General features: G+C 49.2%; 1 protein-coding gene across 5 annotated transcripts in view; it reads right to left on the bottom strand.

The window, feature by feature from the left end:
• Window positions 1-22,099, bottom strand: part of USP4 (ubiquitin specific peptidase 4) — a 47,935-nt gene extending 25,836 nt beyond the window's left edge. Inside the window, exons 1-8 of one of the 5 annotated variants that reach the window (XR_011379532.1) lie at window positions 21,919-22,097; window positions 19,668-19,795; window positions 15,243-15,373; window positions 12,265-12,391; window positions 11,570-11,715; window positions 11,382-11,443; window positions 2,947-3,087; window positions 2,027-2,144 (exon numbers count right to left, since the gene is read on the bottom strand). Coding sequence is in view for 4 of the 5 variants with exons in the window: in XM_051851635.2 (XP_051707595.1) it covers window positions 2,027-2,144; window positions 2,947-3,087; window positions 11,382-11,443; window positions 11,570-11,715; window positions 12,265-12,391; window positions 15,243-15,373; window positions 19,668-19,795; window positions 21,919-22,019 (954 nt within the window). In the remaining variant the exon portion in view is untranslated. Of the gene's footprint in view, window positions 1-2,026; window positions 2,145-2,946; window positions 3,088-6,056; window positions 6,298-7,958; window positions 10,434-11,381; window positions 11,444-11,569; window positions 11,716-12,264; window positions 12,392-15,242; window positions 15,374-19,667; window positions 19,796-21,918 lie in introns of those variants that run through there. The other 4 variants (XM_051851635.2, XM_051851636.2, XM_070050813.1 and 1 more) reach the window with 4 other exon arrangements.
• Between the last annotated feature and the right edge of the window lie 5,297 nt (window positions 22,100-27,396).

Raw genomic sequence — 27,396 nt, 5'->3', positions numbered from 1 at the left:
ATAGTCCTGGCTGGGACAGCCATTTAGAAAGTTGAACCAATGAATCAAAACATGTCTTTTCCTGTATTCTGTTGCTCTTTCATAAAATAAAATAAAATAAAATAAAATAAAATAAAATAAAATAAAATAAAATAATAAAATAAAATAAAATAAACACTTTACCAAAAAAGAGTCTGATTTATTCACCAGAGTTCCCATGTATAAATAAATAATTTTGTCTTGCCTTGCTGAAAGAGAATGTCTGACTTTTGCCCTTAGCTTTTTTTCAAGAAAGACTTATTTATTTATTTGAAATTCAGAGTTATACAGAGAGAGAAGGAGAGGCAGAGAGAGGTCTTCAATCCATTGGTTCACTCCCCAGTTGACCGCAACGGCCAGAACTGCGCCTATCCAAAGCCAAGAGCCAGAAGCTTCTGTGGGGTCTCCCACATGGGTGCAGGGGCCCAAGGACTTGGTCCATCTTCTACTGCTTTCCCAGGCCATAGCAGAGAGCTGGATTGGAAGAGGAGCAGCTAGGACTCAAACTGGCGCCCATCTGGAATGCTGGCATTGCAGGCGGTGGCTTTACCCACTATGCCATAGCACCAGCCCCACCCTTAGCTTCTGGGAAATCATCTACAGGCCCCTGGAATACTATGCCTGGTAGGACTGTCTCTGTTTGCCTGGAAGGCATTGAGTCATACTGGATGAGGGGTCAGTGCTGTGGCGCAGTGGGTTAACACCCTGGCCTGAAGTGCTGGCATCCTATATGGGTGCCAGTTTGAGACCTGGCTGCTCCACTTCCAATCCAGCTCTCTGCTATGGTCTGGGAAAGCAGTAGAAGATGAACCAAGTCCTTGGGGCCCGCACCCGCGTGGGAGACCCAGAAGAAGCTCCTGGCTCCTGGCTTCGGATCAGCGCAGCTTCGGCCGTTGCGGCCATTTGGGGAGTGAACCAGCAGATGGAAGATTTTCTCTCTCTCTCTCTCTCTCTCTCTCTGCCTCTCCTCTTTCTGTGTAATTCTGACTTTCAAGTAAATAAATAAATCTTAAAAGAAAAAAAATGATTTCAGGAAGGAATAACTAATCATACTAGTACATCCACTCTACAGGTTAGGGCCCAGCCACTCCAGAACAACCAATAGGGTGAGGGCTTTGGGTCACATGCTATCAGTCTACCTGGGCAATCAAACATGCTTATGTAATGAAGCCTCCAAAAACATTCTGAACAAGGAAGCTTGGGTGAGCTCCACTGAGGGCAGCACTCTGTGCATGTCACTAAGACCAATGCCAGGAAAGTAACGAGCATGATTCCTGATTCTCAGGGGAGAGCAAAGAAGCGCTGCATCTGGAACCCTCCTGGGCTCTGCCGATTCTTCTTCCCTTGGCAGATTTTGATGATAAGTATTAATAGCTTCAAATGAGTTCTATGCACCCCAGCAAATTATCAAACCTGAAGGTGGTCTTGGGAACCCTCAAACATGCAGCTGGTCTGAGAAGTGAGGGCAGGCTTGAGGACTGTGCCCTCTTAACTTTGCAGCTGGATCCTAAATCCTAGAAACCTAGTCTGGCGTGGGGTTTCACGCAGTAAGCAGCCAACGAGTATCTGATGAGTGCATAGATGAGGTTTCAGAGAGAAGATTTAGAAGTTTCTCCAGGAAGGGAAGGGGGTGGGGCAGTTATCCTCAGAGAACGGGTACGCGGCAGTCAGCAGGGCGTAACTCAGCTCGGCCCCAACTCCTCCAAGTTCACCTCATTCTTTAAGAAATCAAAGCAGGCAAGTACTCCAATATTTTCTAAGCAGATCACAGCCGAAGGGTCAACAAAAGGCAAACAAAACACTGGTAAAATCAAACACAGACTGATCAACACGATGCTCTGGCTGCAAACACTGAGGCAGTCATTCTGCACCAACCAGCCGCAGGGGCCCAACAGGAGACCACCGAGGCACTGACAAGACAGGGGCGGGAAGCTCTGAGCGAGGCCCCCAGCACCTCAGCAGCGCACTCCCACCCGAGCCCAGGGCAGACGCCCGTGTTCCCCTCTACCTGCAGAGCGGAGTTCATGAAACAGGTGTTTCCCAGGTTTCCAAGTCCGCAGAGGCCAGGCTGTACGTGAGACGACGGAGGCTCCTGACAACTATAGGAAGCAGAGAAGCCAGATCCACTGGAAAACACAACCAGACCAGCAGGGAAGGTGAGTTCTGCACACACGTCCTAAGGACACCTTTTAGGGCATCAGGGGCTTCTCAAACTCAGGTCTGGTTGAAACTGCACGGTGCACCTTCTCCCTCCTCCCCTCCAGCCTCTGCTCTCCAAGCCCAGGGTGACAGGTTAAGCTAGCAGGTGGCAAGCACCTGAAGGGGCAAGATGTTATTTGAATGTTTTTCTCTCAGGCTTGGCAAATGCTAACTTTGTACCCCTTTGAAGGCTGATGCCAAATCACCGCAGGGAAAAACATTCTGGCTTCCAAGATCAAGAGCTCTGGGCGACCACCGCCCAGCAGGCCACACCGACCCTGGCTGGGCCTGAGCGTTCACATACACTTGTGCCACACTCTCATCTTCCGCCCTGTCTATGGTGTATGGCAGCTGTTCCTGAAAAGCTAGCAGGAAGGATCTCAGACATCCAGAGGGCTAACCGGCCTGGCTGTCCCACAGCCGGGAACGGTCCCCTCCAAGTATTCTGCCCACCAGATCAACCCATCCCTCAGACGCGAATGCAGGGACCCGAGACCACTGCTGACTGAAGCCGTGTGGAGGACCCAGCCTGCAGGAAGACAAGCAGCGGGAGTCAGAAGCAGGAGGACACTGCACGGCAGTAGGAAACGCACTGAGAAGCCACATGCAGCACACTTCCGGGGAAACTCCCACCCACCTATGCTTAGTGCAGCGGCCAGTGAGCTCCCCAGGGACAGGCCGGGGAAGGACTCAGGAAAAGGAAGCAAAAGGAAAGGGGCCTGCTCTTACCCCCTGCTGACACCGGAACTGTGCATCCCAGAGGTGTTAGTGCTATCACCATTTGCAATGGGAGAGGCAGACACTGAGGAATAGGGACTTGCTGATGATTTTGGAGAGGTAGTAAAATTTCTGCTAGGCGCAGTGTTTGATCTAGGGAAGAGAAGCAGAAACAATGCTACTGACTTTTTGCAAGAAGTAAACCCTACTTTATGCTTAGGTCCCTTTTCAAGAAGTAAACATTTTCTGTAATCAGTCAAAATAAATTGTAGGGACTGCTGTTGTGGCACAGAGGGTTAAGCTACCACTTGGGACACACATCCCTATCAGAGTACCAATTCTAGACTTGGATGTGCAGATTCCAACCCAGATCCATGCTAATGCACCTGGGAGGCAGTGGATGATGGCCTAAGTCCTTGAGACCCAGATGGAATGTTTGGCTTCTAGCCTCAGCCTAACCTAGCCCAGGCCTAGCTGTTGCAGTCATTTTGGGAGTAAATCAGCAGATGGAAGACATGAGCGTGTATACATGTGTGTGTCACTTTGCCTTTCAGATAAATATTCAGAAAAAAAAAAAAAAAAAGGCCAGCCAATTGGACCTGAGACATCCGCATCCCATATCAGAGTGTCCTGGTTTGAGTCCAGCTCTGCTCTACTCCCAATTCTGAATCCGTCTCCCTGTGAATGCTCACCCTGGGAGGCAGCAGGTGATGGCTCAAATACTTGGGAGACTTGGATTAAGTTCCCTATCCCGAGCATTTGGGGGAATGAACCAGGAGATGGAAGGTGTCTCTGGCTCTAAAATAAAATAAGCAAAAATTTTGAAAAAATAAATTACAAAAAGCTTGAGAAGAGTGAAGCAATTACTTGGTCTTCCTGCCTCAGTAGAGCACAGGGTCATATGCTGAATCTTTCACTGTGATACAACCACAGGCATCCATGTTTGATTTATTATTCATAAACTCACTACCTTTTCAAGTTACTAGTAAAAGGCATTGAAAAATGGCACTAAGAGATGGCTTTCCTCAAAAATGTTTGATGAAAAATAAAAGCTAGCTGTAAAGACAGTAAAGCAGGAACAGCTGGTGCTGTGCCGCAGCAGGTTAAAGCCCAGGCCTTCAGCGCTGGCATCCCATGTGAGCACTGGTTCTAGTTCCAGCTGCTCCACTTCCCATCCAGCTCCCTGCTAATGCACCTGGGAAAGCAGCAGAAAATGACCTAAGCCCTTGAGCGCCTGCACCCATTTGGGAGACCTGGAAGAAGCTCCTGGCTCCTGGCTTCGAATCGGCCCAGCTCCAGCTGTTGCAGCCATTTGGGGAATGAACCAGCGGATGGAGGACCTCTCTCACTCTCTCTGTCTCTACCTCTCTCTGTAACTTTTTCAAATAGATAAAATAAATCTTTAAAAAAGTAACAAAAAAAAAAAAACAAACAAAAAAAGAGATCAATTTAAAAAAAAAGACATTAAAGCAGGAAAATGTTAATTTGGTTTCACTTTGCCATTCTTCTTTTTTTCTTCAAATTTGCTAAACACAAATTACACTTCTGTTTCATGTTTCAGTATCTTTCAAACTCCTTATTTCAAATTTGTTCCTATTTCCACATATATTAATTCAAGCACTAATTGCCCAAATGAAATTGTAATCAATTTTATTGATCTTCTATTTAAAATCTGTTTAAGAACCTACAAAAGAAAGTGAATCTTCCTAGCACAGTGTCCAACCTAATGGGATATGATCACAACCAGGGTTTCCTGAGAGGCAAGCACATGGCAGCAAAGATAACGTATGACCCTGTGTCCGCATCAGCAGCTGGCAGACATCAGGAAATTATCCAGGGGGCCTAAGCAGGCGTCAGGAACTGGGTTCTACCCAAATCTGAAGTCACAGCAAAAGAGAGGGCAAGAGGACGCCCCCAGCCTCTCCTTCCCATAGGGAAATGTCCTCTCTTTAATTGAGAGGTGCATTTCTTGCTCAGTCTCTTCCTCACACCACAAAGGAGCCCAAGAATTCAGGCAGCCACAGAACGAGCCCTCATGAGAGCAGAGCATGCACGCTGCTACCACACGGGAGCTCAAGCACACACTTCAGACCTATCCACAATGACAGGAGTCCCCGCCACCTCCGTGGCAGCAAAGTCTGCTCCCCACGGCCGAGCAGCCATGGCAGTCTCAGGAGAGTGAAACACACGTTCCGGCATCTGACACTGCCTGCTAAAGGCAGTGAGCTAAAGGCAGGAATACAATCCATGACCCCCATGAAGGTGGAAAGAACCTAGTTACAAGGCTCAGCATTGTGGTGTGGCAGGGTAAAACCACTGCCCTGAAATGTGGATATCCCATATGGGCGCCAGTTTGTGTCCCAGCCGCTCCACTTCTCATCCAGCTGCCTGCTAATGGCCTGGGAAAGCAGGGGAAGATGGCCCAAGTGTTTAAGGCTCTGCCATTCATGTGGGAGACCCAGATGAAGCTCCTGGCTCCTGGCTTCAGCCTGGCCCAGCCCTGGCTGCTGTGGCCATTTGGGTGATTCAGCAAGCAGATGGAAGATCTTCTGCCTCTCACCACCCCCCTTTCAAATAAATAAGTCAGTCTTTAAAAAAAAAATCACTGGAGCCCTCACCAGTGCTTCCCAGGATGTACAGTCAGGAGCCAGGGCAGGGTACAGAACCCAGGCACTTCGTGGCTAGGCTAAACATCCACCTCAGTGTTCCTCCCATTTTAACCTTCCTATCTTCCTTGATAGATAACATATTACAGATAATATGTACTTTTTTTTCAAAAATCTGACCTGAGAGTTTGTCTTCTGATGAGTGAGCTTAACAAACCTACATTTGTATTTTACAGGTGCACTTAGCTTAGACTCCTTACTTCATGCTTTTTAAACATTTTTAATTTTTTACTAGTTTTTTTTTTTTTTTTTTTCCTTTCTTTCTTGCCTTCCACTAACCATTCGCAGGTGCAGCAATTTGCTACCTGCTTCAAGATGGCTAGTCCTTTCTTCAGGACAGTGTTTGGCATAGGGATTAAAACCTCATGGAGGGGGCCAGTGCTGTGGTGCAGCGGTTCAAGCCCTGGCTGCTCCACTTCTGATCAGATCTCTGCTATGACCTGGGAAAGCAGAAGATGACCCGAATCGTTCTTTATTTATTTGACAGAGTTACACAGAGAAAGAGAGGCAGAGGCAGGGAGAGAGAGGGAGAAAGAGAGGTCCTCCATAAGCTGGTTCACTCCCCAGATGGCCGCAACGACCGGAGCTGCACCTATCCAAAGCCAGGAGCCAAGAGCTTCTTCCAGGTCTCCCACATGGGTGCAGGGCCCAAGGATTTGCGCCGTCTTCCACTGCTTTCCCAGGCCGTAGCAGAGAGCTGGATAGGAAGAAGAGCAGCTGGGACTTGAACTGGCGCCTATATGGATGCCAGCACTGCAGGCGGCAGCTTTACCCACTACGCCACAGCGCCGGCCCCAGGAGATGTTTTTTAAAGGAAATCTGTGTCCTACTCCCCAACCACAGCTATCAGCTCACAAGTATAATTCCCGAAGCTCTAGCAGTCACTAGACCATAAAGTGGCCACCTGTGATGCAGAAACCACACACAACAGAGCAACAAGACGAAGCAACTCATTTCTAATCATGCACGAAGCTGCTGCTACAGTACTGCATTACCTGTCTCCAAAATTCTTATTCTTTTTTTAAAGATTAATTTATTAATTTGAAAGACAGTGTTGGGGCTGACGTAGTGGGCAAAGCCGCCGCTGGCAGAGCCAGCATCCAATATGGGGGCCAGTTCGAGTCCCAGATGCTCCGGTTCCGATCCAGCTCTCTGCTGTGGCCTGGGAGAGCAATAGAAGATGGCCCAAGTCCTTGGGCCCCTGCACCCAAGTGGGAGACCTGGAAGAAGCTCCTGGCTCCTTGCTTCACATTGTAGGGGGCAGCTTTCCCATCAAAGCACATCAAGCTTTGTAACAACAGAATCATAGAGTACACCTGCTTTGTGTCCAGTGTCTGTCATTCAACATTGACCACAAGACTCAACAAGGATTCTATGCATTGCTGTATGGAGGTCCACTGGGCGGACACACGTCATTCTCTCTCTGTAATCAAATCTAATCCGAGGGTGGAGATTTGAGTTAGTTCCGATGTTTGTGACTATGACATACAATGTTGTCGCAAACATCCTTTAAGTGAACATGGGCTGTATTTATCTTGGTGGTTTCCCTAGGAGTGGGGTGGATGAGTTGTAGAATATGCATATAATTCTACCTTTTTTGTTTCCTTTAAGAAAGTTATACTTATTTATTTGAAAGGCAGAGTAACAGAGACAGATTTTCCATCCGCTGGCTCACTCCCCAAATGGCCACAACAGACAGGGCCAGGCCAGGCTGAAGCAATGAGCCTGGAACTCCATTGCAGCCCATCCACACGTGCAGGGGCCCAAAGACTTGGGTCATCTTTCACAGCTTTCCCAGGCACATTAGTGGGAGCTGGACTGGAAGTGGAGCAGCCAGAATTTGAACCCATGCCCATATGGGATGCCAACATCGCAGGCGGCAGCAGTGTGCCACAACGCCCATCTCCATGTGCCTCTTTCTCTATCAGGCTCTTGTTCTTGACTTGTGTTTCTTTGAAATTCTGGATCTAAGTATCTTCTTTCACTCTGTGGTCTGCCTTTTTACTCTCTAATAAACAGAAGTCCTTAATTTAAAATTAAACACTCCCGCCTCTGAAGTCTGCAGTGCTGTTTCTTGAGGAAGAATTCTTTCTTCCAAAGCCCTCCCTTGTACCCTTGTATCTCCAGCAGGAACGTCTTCCAAGAGGTTTTCAAAGAGAAGCGGAAAACCTCACCAAGTAAAAATGGCTTCATCTTTACATTTAGTTAATAGCTTAACAGGCTAGAAACTTCTAAAGTCCTTTGGAGCCTGAAAAGTTACCAGATTTACAGTTCCTATTTAGGTTTGCTATTACTCTGCTTCTTATTCCTTTATAAGTGACTTTTTCTTTCAAAATAAACGGCAATTTTCTCTTCATCTTTGTTGTTAGTTTCAATTTCATCTTTCTGTCTAGATGTATCCTTAATTTTTCTACCATGCTTGGCACTCTTCAAATTTGAAATCTTTTATCTTTTGTGATTTCTGAGAAATTCTCAGTACCTCTTTCTTTTAACCTCTTCTTCCCCAGGCCCATCCTCCTCTCTATTTCTTAGACCCCTACTAAATGGATTTTGACACTTCCAGACAACACATGGTGAAGCGCTGCTTTATATAGACATTTGGTCAAGAACAGACTGCAGACTTGACAGTGGTCCCACACAATGTATCACTTAGGGGGGCCAGTACTGTGGAACCGAGGAGTTAAGCTGCTGGACGTGATGCTGGCATCCCACACGAGCGTGGATGCAAGTCCTAGCCGCTCCACTTCCACTCCAGCTCCCAGCTAATGCACCTGGGAAAGCAACAGTGCTTGGGCTCCTGCCACACATGTGGGAAACCAGAACGGAGTTCCAAGCTCTTGGCTTCAGCCTGCCCCAGCCCAGACTACTATGGCCATCTGGGTGAGTGCATCAGCAAATGGAAGGTCTCTCTCTAACTGCCTTTCAAATAATCTTTTCTAAAAAAATGATTATACTTCTTAGTAACATTACAGCCATCTTGTAGAAGTGCGCTAGCTCTGATAGCAGTAACAAAATCAATGTATTTCTCAGATTGTATCCAAGGCATGAAACAACTCATATGACTGTATATGAACATTGATATATTGACATACTCCATCGCGTAATCGTATCTCCCACATCGTTATCCCTTCATGAAGCCTTCTGCAAGTCTTTCTGACAGTCCAACTCTTTCACTATCTTTAGTTATTCAACTCATTCCATTCTGCTGCTCAGCCCATCCAGCCCCTGAACTATTTCCAAGCATATTCTTGTTCCTGTTTTATGTACCCATTTCCTCTTTTTCTTCAGGATATTCCTGTTAAACTGCCAGGAGCATGGATTCTGCTCCAAGAGCTCAGGCTGCCAACTGTCCTTTTCCATTACGCTCACTACTCGTCAATTTCTCATTCTGGCTCCCTGTGAGATGTTCCCCAGCAGGATGGCACTGCTCCTACATTCATGGCACCCTTCCCAACTCCCCTAGAGGCAAAGCTAGCAGCTCTGGCTCACAAGGACCAGGGGGGCTTCCCTCCTCACCTCCCAAGCCTGGTCCTGCCCATATTCCTATCATCCTCCTGGCTCCAGCCACAACCACGCCCTGCTGGTCTTTCAACCAGACCTACTTCCGCCTCAGGATTCAGCAGGCACTGTCACTTCTGCTTACCATGCTACTATTCCCAACAAGCACCCCACTCACTGCCAACGCCCTCACCTCTTTCATGACCGCATTCAACAGACAGCACAGGGGGCTTCTGCATCACTCCATTTAAATCTGCCCCCTCCCCCTTCCCCAAGCCCAAGACTTCTAATTCTCACCTATGATTTTTATCTTACAGTGCTTAGAAATAAATCACAGGACACATTTTTTTAAATTCATCTGTTTTCCATTCCTTGAGATTGTATTTTCTTTATTATTGATGCCTAGTACCTACAACAATGTATGACACTGTGTATGGGGGGAAGGAAACCTGCCTCAAGATTCCCACTCTGAGCTCACTCCCCATTGGCTACACCGTACCAGGAGATTCTTAACTTTCAGGAAAGCTCAATAAGGCTCTGCTCTTTTCCAAAAAGTGTGTCCCTTCACTGAAATATCAGGCCTCAGGGGGTGGCAATGATGGGAAAAGCAATGCTGAGAAGTCAAAAAGACACAACTAAAATGGTCTTCCCTGGTCAGCACACCCAGCCCTCTTCTGCTCTAAGGTCATCAACTCAGAGACTAGAATTCAACTACCTTCTGCCTCCCCGGGGGTTACCTCGGTTTTATCTATGTGTTTGTGTCTTTTGAGAGACAAAGACAGAGTGAGCTCCCCTCCGCTGGTCATTCCTCACATGTCCACCATGACTGGGGCTGGGCCAGGCTAAAGCCAGGAGCAGAGAACTCTATCCAGGTCTCCCACATGGGTGGCAGGAACCCAAGTACCTCAGCCAGCGCCTGCTGCCTATCAGGATCTGTTTCAGCAAGAAGCCACAATCAGGAACCAACGCTGGGGATCAATCCCCGGTATTCCAATGTGACATGTGGGTGTCTTTACCGGCATCTAATCACGAGGCTAAACACTTGCCCCTCATAGTTCTTGTTTTCTCTCACTTGTGTGGCATTTCCAGTTTCAAGAAGGGAGTTGGCTGCCACAAATTATCAAGAATTCCATGGTGACACAAATTATCTACAGTTCAGGAGCTCAGAAGTCGGAATGGCTCTGAGCTAAAACTGGGGAGTTGGCAGAGGTGCATTCCTTTACGAAGGCTTTAAGGACTTCCAGAGGCTGCTCACATTCCTTGACTCATGGCCTCTGTAATCCTTGTCTCACCACGCTGACTCTGCTGCCTCCCAGGGTGTGCATTAGCAGGAAGCTGAAATTAGAAGCAGAGCTGAGACGCGAACCCAGGCACTGTGATATGGATGCAGGCCTCCCAAGCAGATTCTCACTCACTGGGTCAAAGCCCTGACCTTAGGGTTTCTTTAACTGGAGTCCAGCTCTGGGTTTCAGGGGTTCTGTAAATCCTTGAAACAACCTGCACAATATTTTGTGCCTTTGTGAATATTTTTCAAGAGACAGAGTTCTCCCAGTTCTCAAGTTACATGTGAGCCTATCACTACATAAAGGTCTCAGACCAAGGCCTGAGTGAGGGAAGAGAGCAGAGCCCAGCACTGTCCCTCTGTCTACTGTAACACAGACGGCCTTCTCCAGCTTACATCATCAGGAAAACGGATCATCGTCTGTTTTTCTCCCCGTCTAAGACTATGCATAATTCCACATATCACAGGAATATGTCCTAAGATAGATATGCCTAGAGTCCGCGTTAGAAGTTGAGCAGTTTTCCTGGCAAGTTCTAAGGGCAACAGCGAGTAATGGACCACTGGGTGGCGTAGGGTGGGATGAAACTATCACTCCGAAATCCTATGTGATCCCTGCATTAGGCCTCCAGTGTTCCGCCACGCCTCCAACTGCAGTGGGAGGGAATAAAAAGGGCTCGGCAGAGACAAAGCCCCTTCCTGACAGAGCAGCAACCTCCAGTGCAGGACTTCTCTCCCTCCCCTTGATCTCAAGGAGGGGGCTCACCGCCATCGCCATCGCCATGCTGAGACACGGACAGGCTTCCCTAATGACTGCCACAAGCTGTTCACTGCTAAGGGCCAGGGTCTTCATCTAGGATTACAGGCTCCAGACTAGAAACTGAGAACGGTTTTCTTTTTTGCCTGATTCAGAACAATTTTTCTTAACACTAGTACCTGCCTTAGGCAAGAATGAACCAGTTACAGTTGTAAGCCCAGCCACAGGGGTGATAAGGTTCACTTACTTTGACTGCAGGGTCTGTCTGGGCCATGTGCCATCTTCATTCTGGGGCTCAATTACTAGCACCTGAGGGAAAGGGGAAAGGAAATGGGGCTAGCACAGACCATCCCACCTCCGACATGCTTCAGCCAGGGGCATCTGGCACACACCCTGGGCAGAGCTGCCTTCCGCGGCTGGGCCTGGACCTCCTACCTGGCCCTGGTAGAGCCCAGCATCCTGCACGGTGTTGTCTAGCTTGCTCAGCTGTTCATAGGTGTTGCTCATATATTTGTTCCAGAGTCGCGTCTCACGCTCCGCCGGGATGTTGAACAGCTTCCGCATCTCCTTCTCGATGGTCGCTAGAGACAGACAAACGTCACTCAGGGCTCTCTCCAGGTACAAGGCTAACAGCGGTGATGGCAAACCAAAGCTCATGCTACCTCCTGTTCAGATGTTTATGTTTTAGAAGTTCTGACTGACGTCAGCCCTCTCCTAAGGCCACTGACCTTCCAGGGACCTCCTGTGGCACTCACACACCCAGAAACGTCCCCTAAGCCTCTTCTCTGAAGATGTGGCTCCCTGACACACCACGAGTAATGGGGGGCGGGGGGGGGGGGCAGAGAGGGAGTTAAGACAGCTTTGTCACTTTCTTGCTGAGATGTTTCTAAATAAAGTTACTAACTTCTCTGACTCTTCATTGCTTAATCTTTATCATCATATGGCAAATGGGCAAAGATTATACCTGCTGCCCTTCAGAACCTGATTCCCAAGCTTGAGGAACAGGCTCCTAGGTCAGGACTGGCAGCCGCAGCCCAAGAAGTCTAAAGAGGGCACCCCAACGTCCCTTCCACCCGCCACAATGTCCTGCAGTCTCTCCCCACACCCCAGGACCCCGCTCTGCTGCTCACCAATGGTGTCTGCCTTGCTGAAATGGCAACTCAGCACATTCGTGGGGTCACTGTTCTCACAAAGCTTCAGTTCCAGCAAATACACCTCCACTTTGCAGTGCTTGACAAACAGGCCATGCTCCACAACCTGGAACAGGCAGGGGAGGGAGCAGGGGCTGGATGCAAGGGCAGTCCAGGAAGCAGCGTGTTTCATCAACAGCAAAAAGCAGGTACTTCATGAAATCACTTTCCTTCAATGCTCAGCAGACTAGAAGTAGTTTTTGTTTGTTTAGTTTTAAATTTGAGAGACCAGAAAAAACAACTGAGAGGAAAGGGGAACAGATAGAGAGCTCCCACCCACTGGTTCACTCTCCAAATACCCACAGTCACCTGGCTGGTACTAAGACTGAATCCTGGAGCTTGGTCCCCCATGTTGGGGGACAGGACGGGCACCTTGATCAGCACATTAACTGATAAGCTAAACATCTCCCCCAGAAGTACAAAGTTTTAAAGCCTTCAGCACCTACCCCAGGAGTCTAAAAATCTCGTTCCAGGTAGTAGCATGTAACATAGTGGTTCAAGCAAGTCTCAGTTCTGGTTCCTGACCCCAGCTTCCTGCTAACGCAGACCCTGGGAGAGAGCAGCAATAGCTCAAGTAATTGGGTTCCTGCCACCGACGTGGGAGACCTGGATTGCATTCTCGGCTCCCAGCTTTGGCCCTACACCAGCTCTGGCCACTGGGTGGGAGCTCTTTATATATAAGTATGTCTCTCAAATAAATTAAAAACCTTTCTTCCATACTTTCAGCACCAGTGAAAGGCACCTCGACGGAACCAGAGACAACCCTTTCCTCACTGGATTTAACGCGATACCAGGGCTCCCAGGCAGGTCTCAAGAAGTCTTCTTTGAACAGAGAAGTCTTGTTTTTTTTTTTACTTTTCTGTGTTTTTGTTTGTTTGTATTTATTTATTTATTTGAAAGAGTTACAGAGAAAGAGAGGGAAAGACAAGAGCGGTTTTCCATCCACTGGTTCACACCCCAAGTGGCCTCAATGGCTAGGAATGAGCCAGGCCCAAGCCAGGGGCCAGGAGCTTCATCAGGGTCTCCCACGTGGGTGGCATGGGCCCAAGCACTTGGGTCATCTTCAGCTGCTTTTCCCATGGAGAAAGGCAGGGAAATGGGTCAGAAGCAAAGCACCAGGACTGGAACTGACACCCATATGGGATTACCAGTGTTGTGGGTGGCAGCTTTACCTGCTACGCCACAACATCAGCCCCAGAAAGGTCTTACTTAAGACTTGCAAGGGGCCAGCGCTGTGGCACAGTGGGTTAACACCCTGGCCTGGAGCACCGGCATCCGATATGGGTGCCGGTTCGAGATCTGGCTGCTCTACTTCCAATCCAGCTCCCTGCTATGGCCTGGGAAAGCAGTAGAAGATGGCCCAAGTCCTTGGGCCCCTGCACCCGTGTGGGAGACCTGGAGGAAGCACCTGGCTCCTGCCTTCGGATCAACGCAGCTCCAGCCTTTGCAGCCATCTGGGGAGTGAACCAGCAAATGGAAGACCTCTCTCTCTGTCTCTACCTCTTTCTTTAACTCCGTCTTCAAATAAATAAAATAAATCTTTAAAAAAAAAAAGTGTTGGCAAAAGTAAACTCTACTCTTTCCCCTCAAAATACATGGGCATGTATTTTACATTCTTACTATAGAGAATTACTTTGCATATCTACAACATGGCACTGGTACAGCCACGAGACGGTCATGACACAAAATTCAAAAGTTAATTAACAAATTCAGAAATAATGACAAAGAATAACCCTGCCCGTAAGCCCAGACACTGCACAAAAGGGAAGTCATCACTCATCTCTGAGCGAGGATCAATGGACCCTCCTTGCAGGAGGCTCAGGGAACACAGGTGCAGCACTAGGCAGAGCGCTCGCAAGGCAGCACTGAGGGAAGCAGGGGGTTTCTGCTAGTGCCTGGCATTTCTGACTCCTCCTCGCTCCCAGGCTTCCAGGTTTTAAGCTGGAAAGAAACGCAGTTCTGGTCCTGAACTGTGACATCAGAAGCATGGTCTCAGAATTGTAGCTTTTTCCTCCTCTGTTAAGAATGGGAAACAGGACAGGTATTCAGCCCCAGCGTCAAGCTGCCAGTGGGGCACCTGTCCCCGCCTCAGAGAGCTCGAGTTGGAGTCCCTGCTCTGTTCCTGAATCCAATTTTCTGTTTTATGGACCCTGGAAGGTACTGGTTATGGCTCAAGTGATGAGGTTCCTGCCACACGCACGGGAAACCTGGACTGAGTTCCTGGCTCCCAGCTTCAGCCCCTGGCCTGTGGCTACTGCAGGGATTTGGGGAGTGAACCAATAGATGGAAGTGTGCGCTCTCTCTTGCTCTTTTCTCTCTGCCTCTCAAATAATTTCTTTAAAGTTTTATTTAAAAAAATTAAAAACCGGAAAATGTATCCAGAGCCTAAATATCAGCAGGCACGTGGGCTCCTGTGATTTCTCTCTGGTGTAAGCAGCACAAGCGCTGTGGGAGACAGGGTGGTGGTGTCCTCCCGAGTCCCATCTATCACAGGCACTAACAACCCAGGTTCTGTCCCAAGCCGCCTTTCCCTCAGGTTATTCCTCTCTGGGCAGTAAATGCCTGCATTTTTAATTATTCAACAGTGCGGCCAAAGACTCCTAACAGCGGGGAAACGAGCAGTGCACTGTATGTCCCCGTGTCCCCAGTGAACACCTCCTCAGGAAGCCCTCCAGAAGGCGCACTCACAGCACTGGGCAGCTCTGATGTCCTGAGCCCATTCGCAGTCCTACCCTGGGCGAGCAGCCTCTCTCACCATCATTCACAATAATTCCCAGAAGAGAAACAAATACAAGACGCCACCCCCTTCTCCCAGCCCCTTTGGTGCACGCGTCTTCCTAGGGAACCAGGAGCAGCCAGTGTCCCCCCAGGAGCAGCGGCAGACGCCACGCAGCACGTGTGACGACCCATGGACTCACTTTTCGCACAATGGGCTGCTGACCTTCTACACAGCCATACCAGTTTAGTAATTTATTCCAGGCCTCAGTTGGAACCAATACGTAGTCCAATTCATCAATTAAGTGTTCTTTCAAGGTCTGACTCTCAGGATCTGAAAAAGGAAAACAGCACATAACTCACTGTTGTCCCTCTCCCACCAACGATTTTTAAATGATTTTCATGCATTTTTCAGAAACAAAAGAAGTATTTACAGGAACAAGTGCAAAATTCCAAATGTCTGTCACTGGCCGTAACACAGAGCAGACTTGTACTGCTCTCTGTCCTTAGCCATGTTTTCTGAACATTTGAAGGAAATCATATTTCTTCTATAATTGGAGGCAGCACAGGACAACAGAGAAAAATGCCAATTTGGATTCCAAAGTGCTTCCAGACCTCACAGTGAAAACTGTTAATTAGGAAGATTTACCATAATAGCCTTAGTGAAACCACATTCTATCATTTTCCCAGGAAAGCTTTATGAAGGGGGAAGCATTCTGGCACAGCGGGTTAAGCTGCTTGGGACACCCACATCTCTCATCAGAGGGCCTGGTCTGGGTCCCAGCTACCCGACTTCCAATCCAGCATCCTGCCAATGTGCATCCGGGAGCCAGCAGTGATGGCTCAAGTGGCTGAGTCCTTGCCAATCTGCATGAAGTTCCAGACTCCCAGCTTTGGCCTAGCCCAATCCCAGCTACTGTGGGCATCGGGAGGTAGAACCTGCAGACGGAAGGTCTCTCTTTCATTCTCTTGTCACTCTGCCTTTGAAATCAATTAGTAAATCTTTTTTTGAAAGAAATCTTTAAATGTAGGAAATGAACCAACAGCTTTCTGCCTTACCAATGCCAAGTATATCAGTCCTTCAAGGTTCTTTTTACCTCTGGGGCTGAGTGACAACTTTCCCAAGTGTGTCATTCTTTTCTTTTTTTAAAAAATTTTACATGAGCGGTAGAGTTACAGATAGAGAGAGGTCTTCCATCCACTGGTTTACTCCCAAAAAGGCCTCCATTGTTACTGTTGCCTCCCAGCGTCTGCTTCAGCAGAAAGCTGGAGTCAGGAACCAGATATCAAATCCAGGTACTCTGATATGGGAGGCGGATGGTCTTAACCGGTATGTTAATCATTTGGCCAAATATCCACCTTTAACTGGAGCTTTCAATACAAATCACTATTTTCACTCAAAACTGGATTTGTCCAAGGTCATCATGTTAAAAGTCCAGTGGCATTTACAGAGTGAACCAGAGAACAGAAGATCTCTGTCTCTCCCTGTCATTCTGCCTCTCAAATAAATAAATAAATCTTTTTTTAAAAAAAAGGTGTAACTTTTTTAAAACGTTGTATTCATTTATTTGATAGGCAGAGTTACAGACAGAGAGAGGGAGAGACAGAGAGAGAGGTCTTCCGTCTGCTGGTACACTCTCTAGATGGCCACAATGGCTGGAGCTGGGGCTGATCCAAAGCCAGAAGCCAGGAGCTTCCTCTGGGTCTCCCGTGTGGGTGCAGGGGCCCAGGCACTTGGGCCATCTTCCACTGCTTTCCCAGACATTAGCAGGGAGCTAGATTGGAAGTGGGGCAACTGAGACTCAAACAGGCACCCATATGGGATGGAGGAGGCTTAGCCTACTACGCCACAGCACTGACCCTATAAATAATTTTTTTTTTCCAAATCACATGAAGAAAAAATCACACTAAATTTTTAAAATGAGAATTTACTCTTTACAAATTTTTTGACAGAGCTATATATAAAGCAGGGGGAGGAGAGCACAGCCTGATGTGTGCCATACCACAGGTCACAGGCAGAACTAACAGGACAGCTTTGCAGACAACCTAGGTAAGGATACGTTCTTCCTCCTCACACTTTCACCAATCTCTTTCAGGCCACTGTCATGACTCGAGGCAGAAGGCAGCCAGGGAGCCTGGCAGGTGACTGAATGCCTAGGAACTAAGGTGAGGAAGTTCATCTGCCAGAGCTGGTCACTGCTGCACCGCCGGGGCCCCAGGACCTGACATGAGACAACTCAGTGACATGAAACTGCAGAACTACACAAGGAGCCCGCTGCCCTCAGCTGAAGGTTGTACAGAACCACCTACTGTCTAGGTTGAGGGTTTTTGTCACTATTACTACTAAAAGCCTTAACAATTCTCCTTTTAAAGTTAAAAGGGGAGGGGCCGGTGCTGTGGTACAGAGGGTAAAGCTGCCGTCTGCAGTGCCAGCACCCCATGTGGGTGTCAGTTCAAGTCCTGTCCTGGCTACTCCACTTCCAATCTAGCTCCCTGCTACTATGCCTGGGAAAGCAGCATAGGAAGACCCAAGTGCTTGGGCCCCTGCACCCAAGTGAGAGATGTGGATAAAGCTTCCGGCTCCTGGTTTTGGCCCAGCCCAGACCTGGCTGTTGTGGCCACCTAGGGAGTGAACCAGCGGATAGAAGATCTTTCTCTCTCTCTGTCTCTCCCTTTCTATAATTTTTTTTTTTTTTTTTTTTTTAATTTGAAAGGTAGTTACAGAGAGGCAGAGGCAAAGAGGCAGACAGAGAGAGAGGTCTTCCATCTGCTGGTTTACTCCCTAGATGGTTACAATGGTTGGAGCTGCGCCAGTTCAAGGCCAGGAGCCTGGAGCTTCTTCCAGGTCTCCCACATGGGCGCAGAGGCCATCTTCCACTGCTTTCCCAGGTACATTAGCAGGGAGCTGGATTAGAAGTGGAGCAGCTGGGCCTTGAACCGACGCCCATATGGGATGCTGGCACTGCAGGCAGGCAGTGGCTTTACTTGTTATGCCACAGCACCTGGCCCTAGCCCCTCTATCTAATTCTGTCTTTCAAATATATAAATCTTTAAAAATAAAAAAATAAAACGGGGAAAAGCCCAAATGTGAACACAGTGCTATGTAAATCCTTGGGGCAACTTCATGGTATAGGGCTACCCTCTGATCTCTACCAGGAAACAAAGCAAATGACACTGTTTACATCATTTAGGCCTCTTCTAAAACAAGGACTGAACTGAAGCATTGCTCAATTTTAAAAATATCAAGGTTGGGTCCGGCATTGTGGTAGGGGGGGTAAAACTGCCATCTGCAAAGCTGGCATCTCATATGGGCATCAGTTCTAGACATAGCAACTCCACTTCTGATCCAGCTCCCTGCTAATGCAACTGGGAAAGAAGCAGAGGATGGCCCAATTCCTGGGGCTCCTGCACCAATGTGGGAGACCTAGAAGAAGTTCCAGGCTCCTAGCTTCGGCCTGGCCCAGCCCTGGCTGTTGCAGCCATCTAGGGAGTAAACCAGCAGATGGAAGATCTCTATCTCTCTCTCTCCCTCTAACTCTTTCAAATAAAAAATTATATATCAAGGTTAATATTAGCTGTGTGGCTCAAATCTCATGCCTCGTCTGCCTTCCTATTTGTATCAGTCAGCTGTTTGTTACTACAACTAAATACCTCACACAGGCTGCTTATTACGGAAGGAAGTTTAATTCCAGCTCACAGTTCTGGAAGCTTCCGGTGGAAAGTCGGGCAGCCCCACTGCTCTTATGTCTGGTGGTGAGAGTGGATGACAGAACACATGCAGAGGACGGATTACATAGCGAGCCAGCAAGCAGAGATTCAGCGCCTAACTCAGCCTTTACAGCCAACCCTCTTGGGACAATTCCCTTCCAAGATCACAGCCCTAGTGACCTAATGACCGCCCATCAAGCCATCACTCTTCCACCCCTTCAGCACCACCAATTTATAATTCCGGGGATTAAATGTCTACGTAAGGTAGGAGCCAATTCTTACTCGAATGATGGCACTGCTGCCCTGACTCTGGAGCCAGGCTACAGATCACCTCTATCCTACAGGAAGTCAAGTCAGGCAGAGCCAGACCTGGGAGAAACCAACCTGTCACCTCAGTGCGTCTGTGGGTACTAGCCACCCTCTGTCGGATCACACACCTCTGGCCACAGTTTCCTCTGGGAAACAGGGGAAACTCTGTTTACTGACCTCCCACCTTTCCTCACACCACTTCTATGACAAACACTGTCCTCACAGTCATGCTGGATGTTCACTGACACGTCTACAACTTGTTCCACTGAGAAGGTAACAAAAAATTCTGCTTCCCAAATTTCAGATGCAGTTTAAAAACGATACTTTACTTCTTACCATCCCAAATACTAATCTGAGAACACATTTGCAGGGAAAGAGAGAGACAGGGATTTAAAACATTGGAAGGATGCTATTGCTAGATGCAGTTATTTAGGTAAAAAAGCTGCTTAACTTCACCCTACAGGTCTGCAAAGCCTTAGGCGACAGATGCCAACTGAGGACACTTGTTTACGTCTCCTTAAACCGAGAAAGGCTCACAATGTCCACATTACACATACATGTGGTTTCAGGCCACCGCCCAGGTGAACATTTAGCTAGAAAAGGTACTGTACCTGAAAAGAGTCCAGAGTTGTCTATCGGGCCGGGAAACAGGTTATGCTCACCCACATTATACATATCCCAGCTGTCGAAGCCCACATACTTCTTCCACTGCTTGAACCACCGACTGTCAATGAGATACCTAGAGAGACAAAAATTTGAAGAAGCAGAAAAGCTAGGGTTGTAAGTTTTTGCAGCTGCTTTCTTATACCTTTTTTTATTTTTTAAGTTTTATTTTATTCATTTGAAAGGCAGAGTGATAGAGAGGGTGGCTCACTCACCAAATGGCTTCTATATTTGGGGCTAGTCAGGCCACAGCTAGGAGTCTGGCACTCTAGCCAAGTCTCCCAAGTACTAGGACCATCTTCTGCTGCTACCCCAAGTACATTAGCAGGGAGCTAGATCAGAAGCGAAGCAGCTAAGACTCAAACCAGTACTCTCATATGGAATGCTGGCACTGCAGGCGGCAGATGAACCCACTGTGCCACAATGCTGGCCCCTCCCTTAATATTTTTTTATAGCCTTAAACATAGGGAACAAGTAATTCCCACTAAAAAAAAAAAAAATGGTACCAAAGGGCCTGGCCCTGGGCAAGCATCCATTAAGTGAAACAACTCTTAAAAACAGAATAAATAAAACGGAGGAAAAAATCAGCTTCAAAATGGTTATGTAAATGGAGTCTTTCTATGCATAAAATCACGCCTGCTATTAAACAAGTTATTAATTTGACAGTGATCTTGATAAAGGCCTGTGTCCAGGCAGGCAGTCTGGTTATTCTGCTTTGCTCAACATGAACAGCATTAAACTAGTTTCTTTCTTTCTATAAGTGGAATACTACCACTCCAGTTTCCCTTTGAGGATCATGTTAGATATCCCTAAATGTACAGCGCATGTGTGTACCCAGCCACACACACTTATACCAGTGTCTAGGTCAGGTCACCTTGTCAAAAAGCATTAAGTTGTGTTTGACACTCAATACTTTTTATGCTTAATTACTACAAGCCAATCTCATCCTATTTTAAGCACATCACTAGGCTGCTTTAAATTCAGACAGGAGGGAGAAAACCCCGGGGGACAGCGAAGTACCACAACTATACTGGTGAGGCCAGCGCTGAGGCACAGCAGGCTACGCTGCCACTTGTGACGCTGGCATCCCACACGACAGCACCAATTCCAGCCCGGCTACTCTGCTCACCTTCCTAGGAAGGCAGCAGCAGATGGCCCAGGTGCTGGGTCCCTGCCACACTTGTCAGAGCCCCCAGTGGAGTTCCGCACTCCTACCTTCAGCCTGGAGCAGTCCCAGAGGATGCAACCATCTGGGGAATGATGAACGGAAGCCATCTCTCCCTATCTATCTCTCCCTCTGTCACTCCACAGGTCACACAATGTTATTTTTTTTTAAAACCCCTATCAGAACTCCTCCTGTTTCCAATGTTTCCCCTTCTCTGCTGGTCTGATAAAGACAGACAGCGCTCAGTGATACACAAGGCAAAGCCTAGTGTTTTACTCCCACAAGTAACACCACCTAGGACTCACTCTCCTGGTGGACAGTATGAGGGTGCATCAAACAAGCAATTCATGAAAAAATGAAATCTGAAAACAATGCAACGTTTCTTTGAGCTCTACGAAGTCCCCTGGTCTAATCCCCGCCTATCTCAGCCTGGCTCTTCTAAACCTTGCACTTTTCATTCTGTGGAGCTCCGGGATCTGGGCCACCCTCCTCTCCCGCCTGGAGGCTCTGCTGCCACAGTTATTTTTTACATTTGATACCAAAATAATCTGGGGTTCCAGGCATTTGATTAACGTCTGCCCTTGAAATCTTCTTGGCAGTTTACAAGTTACAAAGTACCTACTTCTGATCTTCGCCTCAACCCACTGAGCCGGTGGGTTTCAACAGTAAGGCATTAGGGTCTGCGAGGGCTGGACACCTCGGCCCAAGGTCACAAGGTGAGAACTTGGTGGCAAGGGCTCGCACCACACCCCTGAGGAGCATTCCCCTTCTCTTAAACCCTGCAGCGCGGATAGCCGCCGGACCCGCCCCCTGGGACTCCGAACCGGCCGGGACCACCTCCAGTCCCACCTGCGTTTTCCCCGAGTTGACCCTGGGGTTTCACTCCCCAAGGGCGGGTGTCAGGACACTCTTTGAGGGTCATCGGACACCGCCCCCGCCCGACTCCTATCCAAGTCGAGAAAAGGGAGCCTGCCCTTAAGATCAGCGCCCCGGCCCCCAGTTCTACGCCGGGGAAGGGAGGGGCCGCTGCTCACCACTGCGCCCCCCTTTGGAGCGTGGTCCTCATGAGGGCCCCGAGCTCGGACTTCTGGGTCTCCGCATCCGGTCTCTCACGGCAACCTCCGCCTTCCGCCATCTCGTCCGCGGCCCCGGCCCAGCCGGCCCGGACATCCGCCCCACGCACGCCGCGCTATGGGCCGCGCCCACGCACGCACGCACGCACGCACGCCCGTGTGCGCGCGTCAGCCCCACCTTGCGCCGCGCCCTCGCCCAGGTTCTCCCCGCCCCCACGCACCCCTCCCACGCATGCGCAGTGGAGCGGGGGTGGGGTGGGGTCAACCGAGGCTGCCACTTCCTCCTGCGCTACCTGCCACACCTATCACGAGCTGCCCGCCTGGTGCCCGTCAGGCACGCCTTCCTCTGCTCAGAGTGGCGCCCGCTTGGCCTCCGAGGCGCTGTCCAGCCCGATGACCTGAAGGAACACCCCACGACCTCTCGGGCACCCCATCCTAGCCTAAGGCGTTATCTTTTTCCTAAACAAAGGCAGGCCCGGTTCAAGAAACCCTGGAACTAAGTTTTCTCGTTCTCACTCGCACCATTTCCGCTTTCAGCTGGGGACCTCAGCGGCCCAAACCTGTGTTCCTGCCCCGAGATCCCTCCGGGGGGCTTGGGAGCGCCAGGTGCACCGACTCCTCGGGACCGACCGTGCGTGCACTGTGCCCTCATTGGACGGCGGAATCTCTTGGCCGGTGGCCAGGGCCCCGCAGCGCTGTGCGCTGGGCCACTGGGCCTTGTCGGCGAGGCCAGCAGCCACGGAGGGGCGATAGCAGCTGGGGAAGAAGGGAGCTCCAGATGCGGTCTCCTGGTTAGGTGCGCCGGCATCTGTTCCAAACACTCGATCCCGCGCACAGAAAAACACCGTCTTCCCGGAGGGAGAAGTGAACCCAGAGCAAGGAGGCCAGGCACTGGCCGTTCGCTTGCCCAGCAGTTCCTGCCCTCGTAGAATCTAGTGAACAGACCGTCCGCACATCGCTCCAGTGTTTGGCAAATGCCATTACGGGGTGTGAACCCCAGGCTGTAGGAGTGCCAGGCGCAAGCCCAGCCTTGACTTTCAGCAGGATGAGTGGGATCTTGAAGGAAGTGTTGGAAGCAGAGAGCTGCACCCGCATGTTACAGGAGGGCAGGCTGAGAACTTCTGGAACAGCAGGACAGTATCAGAGTGGGCGTGGGCAGGCTAAGCTGGTCCTGCATTTCTAAGGAAGGCTGGGGGAGCCCCACGCCCCACCTGTTGGAGGAGGTGTGCAGCAGAGGGAATGGCCGAGGGGCTTCGCACCCGCACCGGCAGTGGTGCACCCCGGGAGGCCCTCGGGGACCTCTGGGGAGGGTGCTGTGAGGGAGGAGCCATGGGAAGAGGAGCCGGCCTAGTGAGGGCGCGGTAGGTCGTCTAAACACACGGACTGCTTGGATGTTGGGTTTTGACTTGTGAGGTTAATTTGCTCTGCCTGGGACGTCCATCACCCACCATCTGATAGCAGGGGTAGATGGCCAGGGAAAGTAAGTGGGAAATTCAAATGGCGTGAGATCACCTTGTCGAATCCCCTGCAGGCGAGAGTCAGAACCACAGATGATTCGGCACTGGGGAGCCCACCCGGCTGCATCCTCTTCTGTGAAACCGCTCTCTTTAGAACTGTTAAAAATGTTATTGCACGGTAGTCATGTTCGTTTCGGGAAACGAAGGTTGGTTCTGACTTCGCTTTCAGAATCAACGCTGTGGGGTGTCTGGTTCCCTTTTCTTTTTTTGGCCATTTGTCCTCTGCTGTTCAAGGCCGTCTTAAAGAAGCAGGACAAGTCCTCCACACCCCTAGGAAGGCAGACAAAACCTAATTATAAAAACAAAAAAATTGGTAAAGATTTTTAAGTTGAAACTTTTCAAGGATATGAAATGGCTGTCAAATTATTAGTACTTCCTAAAAAATTAAGGTTATCAGTGCCAGCAGTTCAATTATGCAAGAAATAAAGTGAACTGTATTGAGATCATCGGGGTGCATGTTGGGGTGCAGCAGGCTAAGCTGCTGCTTGGGGAGCCCACGTCTCTTATCAGAGAACCTAGAATTGAGCCCCAGCTGTTACAGGAATTTGGGGGAGTGAACCAGCAGGTGGAAAATCCATATTTGTGTGTGTGTGTTTCTCATTCTGACTTTCAAATAAATGAAAGAAATGACTGCTCTGGCCACATTTCACCTTCAAGTGAGTCCTTTTTCTGCGTGCTCTCTCTTTTTCTCTCTCTCTCTCTTTTTAGAAGATTTATTGTTGCGGCCAGCACTGCCTCTGCTTTTCTCTTAACTCTTTAAAAAAAAAAACTGTTATTTATTTGTTTGAAAGACAGAGTTACAGAGAGAGGGGGAGAGGGAAAGAGATCTTCCTTCCACTGGTTCACTCCCTAAATGGCCACAACCTCCCAGGAGCTGGATCAGGCAGAAGCCAGAAACCAGGAGCTTCATCAGGGTCTCCTATGTGAGTGGAGGGACCCAAGCACTTGGGCCATTTTCCTCTGCTTTTCCAGGTGCATTAGCAGGGAGTTGGATCAGAAGTGGAGCAGCCAGGACTTGAATCGGTGCCCAGAGTGGATGCAGGCAGCAGCTTAACCTGCTGGGCCATAGTATCAGCTCCTCTTTGCTCTCTTATATATGTATGTGTGTGTATATGTGTATATGTATAATTTTCAATGTCTTTAAGCTTTGTTAGATTTTTAGATTTTACATTTTTTTTTAATTGAGAAGTAGCTAGCATCTCCTTGTGTGTTTCTGCTGTTGTGGGAATGACCTAGTGACTAGGGAGGAAATACAGAGTGAGTGATTCAGCTCAGAGATCATGCTGGTCCCATGACTGTGCTGCACCCGAGGGAGAGGGGTCCCCAGCTCCTAAACTGGGTAGGTCACTCACTGAGACAAGAGCTTGGGCCGCAAGGACAGAAGAGAAAGCAGGACTGGGAGACTGGAGGGAACAGGCCTGACTGGTCACAGGCTGCTTGATTTTGGACTGGGATGATCTAACTGTCCGGGTGTGTGAACTTTGAACTTTGGCTCCAAATCACCAGTTTTGCCTCGGCTGGTACTACAGCTTTCTCTCTATTTCACTGGACGTGGCCCTCCTGAGTTACCATTGCTGCGCACTTGGGCAGCCGTCAGAAGACACGAGGCAGGAATCGCACATCTTAATCAGAAGGTGCAGCAGGAGAGAAAATTATACGTCTTCCTTGTACTTCCTTAATTTGCCCAAGGGATTGTGAAAAAATGTTGAAGTACACTTTAGAAGAATAAAATATCTTCCCCTTTTATATGAAGATTCAGTCACTGAGGAAGGTGCCCGAGTCTCACGGAGAGGAAGTGGGATCATTTTACTTACACTGGGAGTCATGCTGATGAACAGATTCCATTCTGGTTCCACCACTGTTGGTGGCCAACCCTGTTTGGGCAGGGAGGGTGTGGCACCCTAAGCTCAGGTGTGGCTAGTGTCTTTTTTTCTTCCTCTGATTCTGTTACCATCAAGTCGGAGCTGTGAATAAGTTTTTAGATGTTAATTTGTGTGTGTGTGTGTGTCCTTTGCACAGAACAAATTCTCAGTAGGCGTGTCTTTTTTAAGATTTATTTATTTATTTGAGAGGTCAACTTACAGAGAGTGGGAGAGACAGAGAGTCCTTCCATTAACTGGTTCACTCCCCAAATGCCCACCACAATCAGGGCTGGGCAAGTCCTGCAGCCCATGTGGACCCATGGACTTGAGCCATCATCTGCTGCCTCCTGGAGTACATCAGCAGGAAGCTGATGCGAAGATCACAGCTGAAGGATGGGAGTCAGCCCTGTGGCTCCGCGGGTGAAGCCACCAGCATCCCATATCAAAGTGCCGCCTGCTCCATTTCTGACCCAGCTCCCTACTAACATGCCTGGGACAGCAGCAGCAGATGGCCCAAGTCCTTGGGCCCCTGCACCTGCGTGGGAGACCTGGAAGAAGCTCCTGGCTCCTGGCTTTGGATCAGCCCAAGTCCTGCCATTGCAGCCATCTGGGGAGTGAACCAGGGATAGAAGATATCTCTCTCTCTGCCTCTGCCTCTGCCTCTCCCTTTCTGTAAATCTGCCTTTCAAATAAATAAATAAATCTAAAAAATAATAATAAATGAACATTCTTTGTGGAACTACACTGAGACCCTTCTAAAAGGAAGTCATTTGGTTCAAGGGCTAATTGTGCAAGATGTGCCTGACCTAATTTGATCACATGTAATGTTTAAAAGAAAAACAAACAAAAAGCATTTCTGCAAGAACTGTGAAAATGGAAGATTTTCAGCCTAGTTGAGTAACAGGGAAGCCCATCCCCTTCCCAGAAGGTCTGTGGCCTAAACGATGCCCGGCAGCCATTTCTGCCCCAGGCCAGGATCCCTGGCGGGCTGAGTGTGACTTCTCTCTTACTTGTTCTTGGCACTGCTGATTCACAATGGGGTGGGGTGGGTGCAGGGTAGTAGCAGTGACACAGTTGACTGAGAACAATGGGATGGGGGTGGGGTGTCTGCGTCGGCATCTGTGTTGGAGAACGATGTCCAGGTTCTTAGCAGGGACACTGTGGAAGTCTTAGCTGGCCCTACGCCGCTGTTCCTGAAGAACTTTGGGTTGAGGGAGACAGGCCCTTTGATCTGAAGAGCAATGTTCCCCAGGCGGGACCAGCCACATTGGCCGCCAGAAGTTCCCTTCCCTGGCAACCCAAGACATAAACAGAGGGGGAAAGAGTGGGCGGGCAGGGGTGAGTCACCAGGCAGCCCGAGGCGAAGAGGTTGCAGTTTGGAAAGCCCCTGTAGCCTAACCAGTGTGGCCCAGGCACCTAGGGGGTGCGAGTTGGATTGGGAGATCCAGCTGATAGGTCACTGAGTCGCTTCCTAGGTCCCCCAGGGTTCTCCAGGGTAGCCCCTGTGGAGATGGACCAGGGCTCACACACACTTTCACAAGTGGTTGTCAGGCACTGCGCATTCAGTTCCCAGAACCGGACCCGCTCCATCCCACACGCCTGGCTTCTCCTTCCCTTCCGGCTACAGCCCTGAGACTGCACTTGCCGAGCAGTGCTCAGGTCACAGCCCTTATCCTAGTCCTTTTTCTAACTTTCAAAAAATGTATATGAGGGGCAGAGAGCGAGCCAGCGCGGGAGAGAGGTACCTTATCTGATGGTTCCCTCCCCAAGTGCCCAGATGAGTGGCAGGAACCCAATTGCTTGAGCCATCACCACTGTCTCCTGGGTGTGCATTAGCAGGAAGCAGGCGGTGGGGCAGGGACTGGAAGTTCAGTGTGGGCTGTAGTAACTAGGGTAAAGGCCCACCCTGCCAGCTGATGGTTCTTTACGAAAAGCCCTTTCCCTCGACTCCTTGACTCCATCCTGTTACTCCCTACCTGCCTCTCTCTGCCCCCGGCCCCCGACCAAGGATTCTGAATCCATAAACCTCAGGCCTTGGTCCTCTGATCTGTATGTGGCTG

Source organism: Oryctolagus cuniculus, chromosome 10 (assembly GCF_964237555.1).
Source record: "Oryctolagus cuniculus chromosome 10, mOryCun1.1, whole genome shotgun sequence".
Lineage (NCBI taxonomy): Eukaryota > Metazoa > Chordata > Mammalia > Lagomorpha > Leporidae > Oryctolagus > Oryctolagus cuniculus.
Note: the sequence above shows the minus strand (reverse complement) of the source record. Positions and strands in the feature narration are given on the sequence as shown.